Source organism: Rousettus aegyptiacus, unplaced genomic scaffold (genome assembly GCF_014176215.1).
Source record: "Rousettus aegyptiacus isolate mRouAeg1 unplaced genomic scaffold, mRouAeg1.p scaffold_m13_p_16, whole genome shotgun sequence".
Classification (NCBI taxonomy): Eukaryota; Metazoa; Chordata; class Mammalia; order Chiroptera; family Pteropodidae; genus Rousettus; species Rousettus aegyptiacus.
Window position 1 is genome coordinate 648,036 of NW_023416291.1, and position 14,596 is coordinate 662,631.

Here is a 14,596-nt window from a genome sequence, read left to right on the forward strand (position 1 = left end):
GGCATCGTGAGCTCGCCCCCCAAAGCGACATCTCCTTCTCTGACACGATGTTTTTCAAAGACTTTGTGCAGATTCATTCTGTCGTTTACCCAGAATTTCCTTTGGGGAACAGCCTGGTCTTGTGCAAAGAGCTTAAACTCACTGCAGGGCAAATGGAGGATGCACCTCGGGAAGAACGTGGCCAGTGGGGGTGTTGGGGTTCCCCGTGGAGCAGCGTCAGCGCTTGGAGGTCCTTGGGCTGAGAATAAAGTCAGGCACTGTGGGCACAACGGTGGCGGTCACGGCTGCACGGGCTGCGCGCACATGCCGCCTGGGTGCGGACAGCCGGATAGCTGAGTGCACCTGCTACGCCGGTTCAGGGTGCGGGAGGGCTAGACGGAGTAGGGGCCCCGTGTCCTGGGAGGCTCCTGTGCACATAAACGCCCCCGTCCCCTGACGTCCCCGTCCCAGGCCCCCGCTCGGACAGCCCCAGCCGCGCCTCCCCGCAAGCACCTGCTGGGGCTTCTGCCCGAAGCGCTCTTCTCCTGGATGACACACAAACGCTTGGTGCCTGTAGCTTTGGCCTTTTATTTTGAGGGTAACAGCCCATAAACCAGCTGGTTACTCGCGGTGCGGCACCCGACAGGCCCTCGACCCCGCTCCGGCTTCCCACACCCCTCCCAGCAAGACGCTGCTGCTCCGAGCAGCCGGGGCGCCCGGGCTCCCCGCGGCTGCTCCACGCTCACCGTCTGGGATGGTCGGCGTGCGCTCGGTGGCCTGGCAGCCGAGAGCAGGCCTCTGCCCCGTGTGACCCGACACTGCGCCCGGCCAGACCAGAAGCTTCTTAGAGGTAGGATTGGGTCGTATCTGTTTCTGTTAATTTTCCAGTGTATTTGTATTTACAATCGATAAAGTAACATTAACTTACTGACTGTAAGTGTTGCTGATGAATTCCATGTACATCATTTATAGTTGGAGATATTGCGAATCATGTTAATTTTATACTAATAGGGTTAATTCTGTACTAATTTTTGTACTAATAGAGTTAATTTTGTACTAATAGCTTATGTTTTTCTATCCTCCTCCTTTTTTTTGATATCCTATGCTTGGAAATGCAGCATGCACACAGAAAGATGCACACGGTTCGTCCGTAACGGGCCTTCGCGTCTGGCTGCGTGAGCCGCCCCCCTTGCTCTTCCAGGGCCCTAAAACGCCATCCCTGTGTGTGTGAGAACGACGCCTCGGCAAGCAGCACATCCAGCCGCACGCGATCTCCGCCACGTCCACTGACCGAAGGTTTCACTCAAACACGAGGAACTGCATCTCACGGACATTTCACCTCTCACGACAAATTCAGACAGGGTCAGAAGCGAGAGTGTATTCTGTGACCTACAAGGCACTGTGGGACGAAGCTGGCAGGTCCGGTGACTGAGAGTGACCTTGCAGATGGCCTGATCCCGAATTCCTACCTGCCGGTCCCCTGGGTGGCCGCAGCCCCCGCCTGCAGCTTTGCTAGTGACCGGTCCCAAGCCGGCCCATGCACCTTTGAAATGCCAGGGGAATGCTCTTTGTCCCGACGCCCCAAGGGGACGGGTCACTGCCCTCAGGGGGCACGTGATCTCATGAGCCGGCTGCACTCCGGCCTCGCAGGTCCCGGCCTGGCTTTCTCCCGGTCTCCCCGTCGTCCTCCTCAGCCCCCTCCCTGATTCCACAGCTGCCCTTCCCCACGGCCACCGAGACCTCCTTCCCGCACTTCGTCAGTCGAGCTCAAAGAAACGCAAATAAACTCCTCTAACGTTCTCTGCGGGGCTGGGACCCGCACACACGGTCAGCAGCATTGAGGTAGAAATGGGCGTGCCGCAGAGGTGACAGGAAGCCGGGCTGTAAATGCTGAAATCGGGTCCGTTTCCCCTCCCTCGTTTTTAAAAGGGCCAAATCTACCTAACGAAAAATTCGTCACGATTCCAGTATCTTGTGTTTAATCCGACAAAGCAATAAACAAACGACGCAATTCCGCTACGAGGGAGCAGCAAACCGCACCGGAGCCTCTCTGCTTGCGAGTGCTCCTGGAGTCTGGGCCACCCCCTCTCCTGCCCAAGCTGTCTCTGCGGCCGCGCCTGTCAGATTTCTCATGCATTTTTTCTCCCATGAAGAACACCCTAACAATTGCCAAAAATATGAAGGAATCTGAAACGCCAGGATGATATTCAAGGTGTAGAAATGGAAAGTTTATAGAATTTTATTTACTCTACAGCTGAACAGTAATGATCATTGCAGTTCCTTTCCTTCATAATCTCATCTAACGAGACAATCTTAGCATCAGTGACATGAGGTCACTTTATGTGCGTGTGGTACCAGGTTGTTTAAAGATCACAAAAATTATGAAGAAAATGGAAATGTGTGTGTGCCTGAATACTGACAATATTTACTCAGCAGCTTTGTCGCATAGGTGCCAGGAATAGATAAATGTTTCAAAAATTTCTTTTGAAATAACTACATTGGATAATTCTAATATTTGGGACAAAAAGGACGTGTGCCCTTTTGGTAATTTATACTGATGATTTTAAAGGAACCAAATATAAAATATTAACGGAAATAATTTTAAAAACGTACAGTTCCCTTTCCTAATCACTCACCGTACGCCACACACGTATGACAGAAGTTTTTAGAGAATCGAACTATTTAGAGACTTTTTCCCTTGCCCGTCGTATCAACAACAGCCAGGCTGAGAACGGCAAGCAAGGGAAGCCACCAGCTGGCCTGAGGTCTGCTCTCTCTCCATCTGCCCTGCGGGACACACGGTGGCCGGGGGGTTGTTCCTTGTCTGTCCTCTGCGACTCTGGCTGCGGTCCTCTGTGCCCCCTCCGCCCTGTCAGTTACGCGTCCTGGGATTCCCGCGTCACGCACCCTCGATCACCGCTCCGTCGCTAATTTCTGAGGGTAAAGCTTGCTCAGTGGGCTCCTCGTCCGGAACAGAGTGAGCGGATGACGCTGACCTTCTTGAAGCCGGCGCTAGGGCCCACGACGCACATCTGCCTCCAACACGTTCACGTGGGCTTCTTATCGCCGCGTCGGCTGCTCGCAGAGAAGGTTTAGTCTGACTTTTACTCAGAGTGTCTGTATAAACGCAGATAAAGGGTCTCATCGGACTCTGCCTAAGAATGCTGTTTTTCAAAGTTACAAAACGCGGCAAAAAACAGTGAAAGTGAGATGTAAAAAGATATGACGTTTGTTTTCCTGACTTTCTCTGTTTTCCTCTGGCTGGCTGGTTTCCTCCAGTTTCTTTTTAAAGGCAACTTGGGATTCAGAGTGCTTGCAGATGATAACACCCGTCCTGGGGTCCTACTATGCGGGATTAATCTTACTTGGTATTCGGTCAGTCATTTCGAGGCTGTCACATTTTCACGTGGACCGTTCCCCAGTTAATTCGGTATTAGCTGTCTCCCCCCCGGAGTTCCGCTCCTGACGCTGTCACGAACGGCCCCACGTCTGCGCTGGGAGGCCGCGGCGCCATCTCCCCAGGGGCCCCCTTGCTGACACGTGCTCGTTTGTTCCCGGTGCTCCCGGCAGCCCACGTCTGATGAAGCGCTTTCGGGCACGGACGCTCCTGGTCCGCGTTACTGAGCGAACGGTGGAAAAGGCAGCGTTCGAAACGGGAGAAATTAGAAAAAGAAAAATTATGAACCCTGGGACCCATTTTTCTATGAATCGTAACGTACTTAACTCTAAAATATGAGGCTGAAAAGTGTTATTCTCCGAAGGCCCAGACGTTCTCCTTCACTTAGGAACTCTGGCCTAAGGAGGAGGATGAAGGAGGGGGAAAGAGAGAGACTCTCAGAATCGTGTCTCGGAAGGGAGATGGCGCAGAAAAGCCCGAGTTAGAAAGAAACAGGTCTACTTCTGTGTCTGGATTTGGTTGATAAAAGTCCCTTCGACCTTTACGTCTGTCCTGTGATTTTCCTATCGTGTGATCACCTCTAGCAGCGTTTCTCATGAATGGAGGTGTTTGGGGGAATTTTTCCACAGATGAGCGATCTTTAGGAACACACCTGTCACTGTCAATGTAACCTGCCAACTTCCATCCTGTCACAAACGGGCGCGGCTAACTCTCTCTGTCCCCCAACTCCACCCACGTCACATGCAGAAACACGGGCCCAAGATACGGATAATTGTTACGTCTTCCCACATTTACGAAAACATAGTAAAATCATTTTCCTTATCTTCTTTTATGTCTTCTGACTTTAAGTGTGGAACACACACACACACACACGTCCTTTCAGCTCCTCCGAAGAATTATATCCATTTCTTTTTCACAAGTAAGCCTGTTTGTCAAGACCGGAATCTGCATATTTTATAAAAATTAGCTTTTCGATAAGTAAAGTAATAACTCTGTGTTCCTTGGTGATTCATGGTTGTATTTTCTCTGCATCTGTGTCTTAATTTTACAGCGAAGACGTGCAGCTCGGGCTCGTGGGAAGCGCACCTCGAGGAGTAGAAACGGGACCCCGGCTGGGGCGGGCTGCGAAGCGGGGTGCCCTGCACCCCGGCCCACGCCCTGAGGCTGGAGACCCGGGGAAGCGCAGCCGAGGCGCCCGATGCGCGTCCATGCTGTGCTACCCGGGGGCTCTGGCCGGGAAAAGTAAATAAACAGAGGCCGAGGACAGCACCCCGTCTCGGCCTCGTCGTGAAGATGCGATTTAGTCAGCATGTGCGAGGCCAGACGTGCTCATGTCTGGTACGTAGGGAAGTTCTCGGAAAAGCTCTACTTTACTTAAATTTATTTACAACCACTGGGGCGCACGGGCCTGGGGCAGAGGCGCGTGTCACGCGGGATGAGGCCGTCCACCATTGATGGGGCCGTCCTCGGGTCACCAGACGCAGACCCAGGCCGACCAGCGGCGCCGGCGAGAGGCACGGCCGTGAAGGACCATCGCCACAGGATTTGGCTGTTTCGATAAGATGTTTGTCTAACATGAGAGCTGTCCCTGGCAGGTGTGCCGGAGGTGACCTAAGGCAGGAACAGACAGTGAGAGACAGGCTGCAGCCGTATTTCGGTGGACACTGTCAACGGTCACAATGTCCCTCGGTAATTCTGATGCCGGGGGAACCCGCATGCTGTAAAAACACGTAAACGGTCAGAATGCGAAGGGTGTGCTCTATGGTGGGACGTATTTTAAAGACTTTAAAATAATTTAATGTTTTTAATTAACTTTGAGATGTTAATTGTGGTGGGATGCACATCAGTTTTGGCCTGGATCGATTGCCTTTGTTATCAGGAAAAAAAAAAAAATCTATACCTTTAAATCAGCTCATTTGAATTAAATTCTGGTGAGCTTTTCTCCCTTTCTGGGAAAGTAAAAAACTGGGCCGACCTATTTTTTAATTATGTGGAGTTTGTGAAATACACAAAATTTTATCCTTTCGTTCTGTAGGATAAAATTTGCAGAGTCACTTCATTGAACAGCAGCTGGGCTCGTGCAGTTTCAATTATGAATTATATGTGGATGCAGAGCACGATTTTTTTTATCTCAGATTAGATTTTTCTCCCCATTTGGACAAGACTCAGAAAAACTGAGCAAAATCAAGAAGCATGAACACACTCACGCACGCACACACACACATGGACAGGAATGTTTCAGATCTTTTTTCTCGTAACCATAAATGAATGCTTATGAGACTGTACTTTTACTACTCTGAGGCAATTTTGACTTAGCATTGTTTTCTATTTTTACAATTATAGGATAGAAAGTCAACCATAGATTAAAATACTATATTTTAAAAAGTTGTTTCATTAACATGAAATACACTCAGATATTATTAGGTTTAAAGACAAAGGAAAAAATTAATGAAAAATATGTTATAGAACACCAAGCTTGGAAAGGACCAATTCTTCTTCTGTGTACTACATTATCCCCTCCACCAATATCCTGATCAAAACGGTGTGTCAAGGTGACCCAAACCCTACAATTGAAGAATATTTATATATTTATAAGTATTTGCAAAATTCACTTATCCAATTTATATATTTGTTATTATTTTCAGCCCCTGCCTACTTAGGAATATCCATGGTAAGTAAACAACAGCCACGATAATAAAAACGTCACCTTCGCCCATCATTGTGATGGTGACTACGGCTGAGGCGTACTCAGGCCGGAGAGGCTGTCGGGTGGCTCCTTACATCCAGGCTGACTTGGCCCCGGGGTTAGAGGCTTGAAACACCTCCACCAAATTTCTAATGCCTAATTAATCTACACTTCTAATTTAGATTAATTCCATGGTCATTCGAGCACGTATACATTAAGAGATTACCAATTTCCTTGGGCAGATCCTTACTCATTAGTGAAGACGATTTTATGCATCAGGATGAGATTAAAAGCTCATCGAGATGCGTGGCAAGGTGCGGTGTTAAGGTGCCTGGCGAGCTGCTGGTGCCTCATTCGCCCGCTCGACACCGGGGGCTCCGTAAAACCCCGCCACCGGCAGCTCCCAAACCCGCCAGGGTCACTTGCCCGCCGTGACCGGGGACACCGCTTCCCGCTGGGGGGTCCCGCCTCTCACGGCCTCACCCCACCCCCGGCCATCAGTGCAGAGCTGTCCCCACACCCGCTGCTCCGCCCAGCACCCGTCCTCACGCCCTCCCTGACCGAGCTGGGCACACGCAGACACACGCAGACACACGCAGACACACGCACACAGCACGGCCACGTGACAGGGAGCTCCGCACGGAGGTCTCCCCGGAAAAAACCCGAGAACGTGAAGAAACAAAACGACCGAGACACAAGTCCTAGCGAGGCTCGGCCCGCGGGGCGCAGGCGGCGGTGAAGGGATCGTAGACGAGGCACCAGGTTTCCAACTGTTTTTGGCAATCATTTTACACTGACGACTAGAGAAACCTCAGCGAACAATTTAACAAACATCAGCTCGGGCGGCCTTTAGTGGCAGAATGCTTCTGGACAGCTATCGATCAGATGATACAGATGGAAATCATAAGGATTTAAAAACAATCCTCAGTGAATATCAGCAAATTAAGCATTTACATAAATAACAATCATATTAGCATATAAGCCACTGAAGGAAAAACTGAGACAAAATAATTTGGTCTCCTGAAATACAAAAATACAAAAGCATCAACATGTTTTCAAAAAGAGTTCAAATTTTTATTTTTATAGTATCTAACTCTGAGGCATGGCCAAGGGGAGATGAAGTAGGAATGGAAAAATGAAATAAAGTAAAATGACCCCAAATACTCTTTCTACTTCACTGTACCTTAAAATTAAAAAGCAGCATTGGCGTTAAAGAAAAACAAAGCAAAACAAAATATACCGAGATAATTTGTAGAAGAGATGATAAAATCAAGAATTCTGAACTGTGGGACTGGGTCGGAACACACAGACAAAAAGAGCGAACGTTTCATTTCAGTCTGCGGACTCACAAGACGCGCCTGCTCGCCCACTCTCAACAGCCCCGCGGCAGAGAGAGTTTCTTAGTTATGACCGTGAATTCACTGATTTTGCTTCAAAACTACCCCTCCGTGTCAGAGCATCATGCACATGACATTTATGTATCACAAGCCTGAAAAAAAAAATTATCTATTGCCTAACAGCCACAAAAGCAGGAGGCTGTAGATTCTGCTGTTGAAAATTTATTCATGCTAAAGAGTTATTTCGCCACCTTTCATAACATGCGCTGGGAAAACTAAATTATCCAGTTACGCTGGATGGAATAGACCTCCTCGGTGAAATACTGTTGCTTTCACTTATTTTTCTAGGAAAAGGAAATTGAAAGAAAAAAAAACAATGCGATTTTATGATTTGTTCGTGGTCTAGAAACACGCGGGGATGTGAATCGTGCTCCCGCGGGACGGGGCGCAGCCGCCGCAGCGGGAAGAGGCACGTCCTCCCCGCGACCACCGGCGAGCGCACAGGCCCGGGGACCACGCGCGAGTTCCCAGCAGTCCTGCTGCGGGAGACCCCGCGTGACCCCCGGGGGGCGGGGGAAGCCCGCACCCCCCGAGCCCCCCACATCTGCGGGCTGACCGCCCGGATGACCCACCCCAGGAGGCTGCGCCCCCGAGCCGCCCCGGACTCACGGGGGCCCCATGCCCAGGTGAGGAGTTGGAAGCTGGCGACCCAGGTGCTTTCGTCAAGGTCGGCCTTGCGAAGCTTTAGTTAGAAAAACAATTTTTAAAAAGCAGGGGAGGGGGCGGGGCGGGGAACGGGGGGGGGGTATGGCCTTTTGGTGAGTGGAAATGGAATTTGCCACAGTGTGCGCTCCGCGGGAGGGAGCCGGTCCTCCTGGGCTCCCCAGAACGCTCAGGGCTCCCCGATCTCTGCTCGCGGCAGAGCACACTTCACAGTAGGAGAGCAGGTCAACGTTTATTTGTTTTTTAAAGAATAAACACTGTGGGAACACACACACACACTTCCCACGATCCCGGGTTGGAAATATTAACATATCATTTTATAAAGTGGACTACGGACCAGCCTCGCCTGGGCCGGCCTTAGCGATGCTCACGCCTCCCTGCGAGGCCGGGCGATCACAGGAAATCGTCATCGCAGGGGCCTCGGGGCCTCGCAATCCGGTGCTCGGAGCAGCCACGGAGGCCTGTGCGCTGCGCATCGCTGGGCTGCACGAGGCACGTTTCTGTGCGCCCCTCGCAGGGCCTGGTCCGCGCCCCATGTCCTGTGAAAGGCCCACGGCCCTGCAGAGCCAGCCCTGACCCGCAGCGCTGCGCCCACGGGTTCGCAGCCGTCGCCAGGACGCAGTGCGGCCCGTTCCGGCCGGGCGACCACCCCACGCACACCGCCGCGCCTCCGCACTCCACCGTCAAGTCCAGGTGCGCCCTCCTCCCCGCACGTAGCTCTTGTCCATCTGAATTTGCAATTGACCCACAGGACCGGGAACAGGGTGGGTCCGGGCACCGCTGGGAAAATCGGGAACACGCAGGGGATTTCCTGGCCCCGGGGTGGCCCTTCTAAAGCTTCTAGAATCTAAGCATCTTTAAATGTACCCAGCAAGAAGACTTAGAAAATTCTATCTTCATATTGTTCTTCGTGTAGCAGAAAATTAAAATGACTTGGGAAAAAAATGACATCCAGTCGGGCACATTCATTTTAAGCTTTTACTGTCACCGGTGACACCGTCTCGTAAGCCTCCAGCCTTCCTCACGGCCCTGGCTGCTGCATATTTTATGGGGTGGTGTCTCGGCTTGAATGATAGTGGGTTACCTGGTATAAGCTGTTTCACCTCATACATGATTAAATTATATTTCTTCCTGTCTGAACCAAGATTATACTGAAAGCGCAGGCAGGATTCGGCACCAGGGGAAGGCACATCGGGATCTGGGGTGTGGAGGACGCGGGGAACGGCAGGGTGGGAAGAGGCCCTGCCGGACCTGGGAGGGACGGGAGGGGCCGTCCGCATGCTGAGTGCACGCACGCCCCCTGGCCATTCACGCGGCCCTCCGGTCACTCGCTTTTCCACTGTGTGACTCATTTGGGCAAAATAAGTTGGGACCTAAGGAAATCGGAAACCCCATTCCTTGTAGCTCGCCTCATCCAGAGATCAAATGCACAACGGTTGCAGTTCTCATGTGAGCAAGAGGTAGAAATACCCTCCAGTTTGCATTTTGTCTCACGGCGGATTAGAAAATAATGACACCTTAGAACGTGTACAACTAGGGATGTAGGACACCAGCTAGATTCAAAACTAAAACAAGAAAAACAAACCCTGAAAATGTATAGAGAACACAGACCTGACCCTTCGGAGCGCAGAAAGACCACAGGTCTGCCCCAGAGGGAGGTGGTGTGGGCGGGGCTCACACCTGGGGGGGCGGGGGGCGGGGTCCTGGGCCTTACAGAGCAGAACTGGACGCGCGGACTCCCTGGCTTCCCCCACCCGCCCCTTCCGCTGGGCAGACCGACCGCGAGGAGACCAGAAGGTGCTGAGCCAGGTTTCCGGGGCTCTGCAGAGGGACATTCCAGGACACCTCCCCTTGCCTCGGAGGACACTTCCATACAGGGGACCCCGAAACCACCTCCGCACACCCGCCACGGCCTCTGCTCCCGCCCCATCCCGTTCCTCGGTTCTTGGCCGTGGGACGTCGCCCCTCCCGCCTGTCCTCTGCGCTCACGGCCAGAGAGAGAAACCGCACGCGCAGAGCTGGGCGGCGAGATCTGTAACTAAATCTCGATCTAACGCCTTCGGAAATTTAAAACGCCGCGTGCAAATCACCCAAACCATCCACGTGAGGCCAACCCCGCGCGTCCCACGGACGACCGAGCTGCGGCTGTGCCCCGGGGGTGGGCGATTGTCCCGAGCGCGACAGTTTCTTACGTTAAACGGAGTGGGCGCAGCTGGGCCACGTTCTCGTGACCTAAAGAGGGACGCGTCTCAGAGAGGCAGGTGCCTCCGAGACGCCGGAAACGGGCTCTTTCTGGGAAGACAGTCGGGCCGGTGCCGCGGTCCGCGCACCGCTACGCGCCCGCGGGGAACAGGAAATCCACCTGCAACGCGTCGGACGCAGGGGGGACCCGGCGGGAGAAGAGAGGGCGAAAGTCTCTGCCTTTGATGGCACATCGCGTGGGCCTCGGACGGGGTCACCGGGGGGGACGGCAGCGGCCCGCGGCCAGCGTCGGCTCGCACTGCGGTGGTCCATAGGGACGGAGTCCGCGCGCCTCCCGAGATCTGAGCCTGCAGCCGGCGCAGCTCAGGGACAACGCAGGAGCCACCGAGGCCGCCGGGGATGGTGACTGTGGCCCGGGGCAGCCTGCTCACGGGGCTTCACCCCGGCGGGGTGACGGCGCATCGCGTGGTCAGCGCGGGCTTTCCCGCCAATGGGCCTCGCGCAGGTTCAAGCTCATGGGGCACCGAGCGCTTTTGGGGAGGAGTCTGCTCCCCTCGAGGGCTCTGGTTACCCGCTGTCCTCGCGAAAGGGCCGCCAAGAGCAACCGCGCGAAGCCGCGCGGGAGCCCGGCGGCGGGGGGCGGCGGCGGGGTACGTACGGGGTTCAGCAGGACCGTGAGGAACAGCTCGCCCCCTCGGATGCTCTTGTCCAGCTCCTGGGGGCCTCCGGGGTACTCCTTGTAGAAGATGGTGTGGGTGAACAGCCCGCAGGTCTGCCGAGGGAGGACCTGGGGGGGAGGAGCAGCTGCTGACATGACGGGGCGTCGCTGACCGCCAGCCCCGCCCCCCCGCGTCCAGCCCCACCTCCCCCTTCCCGCCGGGCCTCCCGAAGCCAGTGCCCCATCTGGCCATCCACGCCGCTGGGGCCACGCCAACATCAGGGAGCTGGACATCAAACTAGGGGTGCGAGTTACGGGCCGCAGACCCGGCCTGCGGCCCCCCCCGTGGGGCGGGTCGTCCCCTGCCCGGCCTCCCTCTCCTCCCGCTGCCTCTGCGTCCCCAGCACCGCTGTCCCTCCCAGGGGACCGGCCTCCTGGGACGAGCCGAGCAGGGCAGCTTCGCACCGTCCTTCCGGCTCTGGCGCGGGTCAGGCCGGCTGTGCGCCAGGACCCCCCCCCCCTTCCTCTTCCTGACGTGCGGGGGTTAAAGCAATTTCACTCAGTTCTATAAATCTCACCCACCAGCTGAGTTATGTTAAAGGACTGGCAAAAAATAAAAGCCGGCCTGGGGTTAATTTAATTCAAATATGGAGAGTTTCCCAGCTTATATTCTTCGGGGCCTTAGGCCTCCGCTCTCCGGCCTTCTCAAGCAACGTCTGCCAGGTTCTCTGCTTCCCCGCCCCAAGCAATCAGTTTCCATCACCCCCTCCACCTTCACCTTGCTTTGTTTTTACTACACTCGGAATTGAAATTTTAATCACAGTAGTAGTCAGATCATCTGAGGATTGCTTCTGGCACATTCTGTGGTTAATTCTGTTGTAAATCTGAACGTTCAACAGAGAAAGCAAATAAGTAATTTCATTCTAAGAACTTACACGGAATAGTAAACTACCGATAATCGAATGGAAAAAAATGTGTCCGATTGCACAGAGTAGCTATAATTTTATTTATTCTTTGCTTAATTTTCATAATAGTGTGTGTTAAAGTCGAGGTAAATGAATGCATGCAATGTTGGTTAAAAGAATTGTTTTCATTGCATAAAACGGCCATGCAACCCGTGGGAAAACCGGGTACGTTCGCTCTGATTGGGAATCACGCAAGTTTTCACACCGCCTGGACGGCCGGGGACACCAAGGCCACCGTCTGCACCAGCAACAGCAGAGCCGAGGTTTCTCCAGGTTTCCTGGCACCAATCCACAGCCGAACATTAAAGCTTTATGAGGAACGACTATCGAGTGCTTCTGCTTTTTCTTTGGTTTTAGATAGCGATTAGATAGATGGACAAATGGGTAAATAATTCTAATAGCAATCTGAGGAACGTATTGGGAGGTGTCAATATTTAAAGAAGGGAGAAAAGTTTGTGAACTCCCGCTACGTTCCAGGCAGACTGGTGAGGGGCACGTGACCTAAGCTGCCGGAAGTGGGTATGGAAATTTTAAGATGTGTTATATTATCTCAAAGTAAAGAATACTATTTTTTTTTTTCATTTAAAGAATAATTACAAGTTCCCATCTAAAATTCATTTGGTTTTATTTTCATATAAAGGAACTGATACATTGTCTATATCAGATAATTTTTTCAATTTATATATATATGTGAATGAAAAATATTTATCTCAGTTCTTGTCGTATGTAAGGAAAAGAAAGATGAAAAAGGATAGTGTCCTAAGATATTCTTGAGTTTCCGGTAGCCAAAATAAACAGGAGGCATTTGGCTCTCAGATGCTGTGTGTAGATTCTGTCTGTCGATAGTGTGGTGACTTGGGAGGTGTTTCCTAACTTAGGAACCCACAGCTTTGCCCAGAAAACTGTCAATGAAACAACCCAAACGAAGAGGCGAGGAAAACCTCCCCAGAAGCACATTCCGCCAGGCAGAGCCGAGCCCCGAAACCGCGAGGGAAGAGCTACCAGACGCCAACTTCCAGCGCCTGCAGCAAGCCCGGGATGTGCCCCGACCACCCCCGGCTTGAGCCGCATGGCCGTGGCCCCGCAATCCGACGCCCCACACGGGGCCGGCGGTGCCACCTGCGCCCCCGCTGCGCACCCCCGCGGCCCGCGCTCACCATGATGCTGTCGTGGACGAAGCCCTTCCGGTGCCGGGCGGGCTTCAGGTGCGGGTACTCCTCCGTGCTGGTCACCTGGACGCCCCAGACCTTGCGCCAGGCCGCGTACAGCGGGAGGTGGACGGGGTAGACGCCGGAGTGGTGCGGGGCCACCGCGTAGCCGCTGCGGACCGGGATCCCGTGCTCCTGCAAGACAGCGCGGGCAGCAGCGTGGTCAGCGGGGGCCGCACCCGCGCCGCGCGCCGCACAGGGCCAGCGAGCGGACGTCGCGTTTCCGCAGCTCAGACGCGGTGCCGGGGCCTGCGGGTGACGTCACTCTGAACTTGGAACCGAGAGTTCGGGGGAAGATGGGAAGGGAACGCTGCCCCGTCCTCGGGGACATGCAGGGAACAGTGTCCCTCGAGCAGGTGCCCACATGTGAGAGGGGAGGGCAGTGCACGTGTTCGTGTACATGTGTGCACGTGCGTGTGCAGGTGTGTGAGTGCACACGTGCATGCATGTGCATGCTGTGTGAGTGTGTGCACACGTGTACACGTGAGTTTGTGTGCAAGCATGCATCTGTGTGTGTGCACACATGTGTGAGTGTGTGCATATGAGGGATGCATATGTGTGTAATCGCGCGCATGTGTGTATGTGTGCGTCAGTGTGCATGTTTGCATGCATACACGTGCACGAGTGTGTGCACACGTATGTGCATGCATCTGTGTGCTTTCATGTGTGTGTATATGTGCATGAGTGTGTGCACGTGGTTGCATGGGTGTGAACACGTGTGTGTGCATGTGTGTGCATGCTTGCATGCATGTGTATGTGTGCCTGTGTGCATGTGCATGTGTGATGTTGAAGACAACTCAGAGGGCGAGTTCGGCCCATCAGGTGAGGACGGGTCACTGCTGGGCGGAGGGGTCGGAATGAACTCCATGGAACGGAGCAGGCGAGGACGCGGCGCTGTCTGAGGATGGAGGGGACGAACCCGCCCCACGACGTGACGCTGGGGGTGGGCGGCGGCGCAGCCGGGTCCCTCCGTGGGCCACGCGGGGACGTGGGCAGCTGGGCGGACCCCCGCCCAGCCCCAGCCGGGAGGGGCGGGCGCAGGACCGTGGGGCGGGGTCAGGCCGCCCTCGGCCGGGGCGCAGCGCGGCGCACACCTCCCCGAGGCGCTTGCCTTGCGCAGGTGGACGCTGAAGGCACCAGGTACACGTTTAACACAAGAATATGGAGCACGTCGAAGCTGGCGTGACCGCACCGTCCTGCTGCAGGTCTGCGCATCCCTACCCCGGGGCCTCACGTCTGTCCCCGCCCACGCGCGCCTGCTGCGCGAGGCCTTCCGCAGGCCTGGCCGTCGCGCACCGAGTCGGTCCAGCACTGATACTGAAAGCCGTGGATCAACAAGCAGAACGCAAGGTGCCACCCGGACGACTCTCGTTGCTGTTTCCCAGGATGTGCCACGCGGTGCAGGAAAACAGTTCCGTCTGGCTAACGCGCTGGCGGCGAC

At 54.1% G+C, this 14,596-nt stretch overlaps 1 protein-coding gene across 1 annotated transcript in view; it reads right to left on the reverse strand.

Annotated features, from left to right (window-relative positions):
* NDST4 (N-deacetylase and N-sulfotransferase 4) overlaps nucleotides 1-14,596 on the reverse strand; it is a 63,097-nt gene that overhangs the window by 16,738 nt on the left and 31,763 nt on the right. Inside the window, exons 4-5 of the mRNA XM_016144802.2 lie at nucleotides 13,105-13,290; nucleotides 10,983-11,111 (exon numbers count right to left, since the gene is read on the reverse strand). Coding sequence (XP_016000288.2) covers nucleotides 10,983-11,111; nucleotides 13,105-13,290 — 315 coding nt within the window. The remainder of the gene's footprint in view (nucleotides 1-10,982; nucleotides 11,112-13,104; nucleotides 13,291-14,596) is intronic.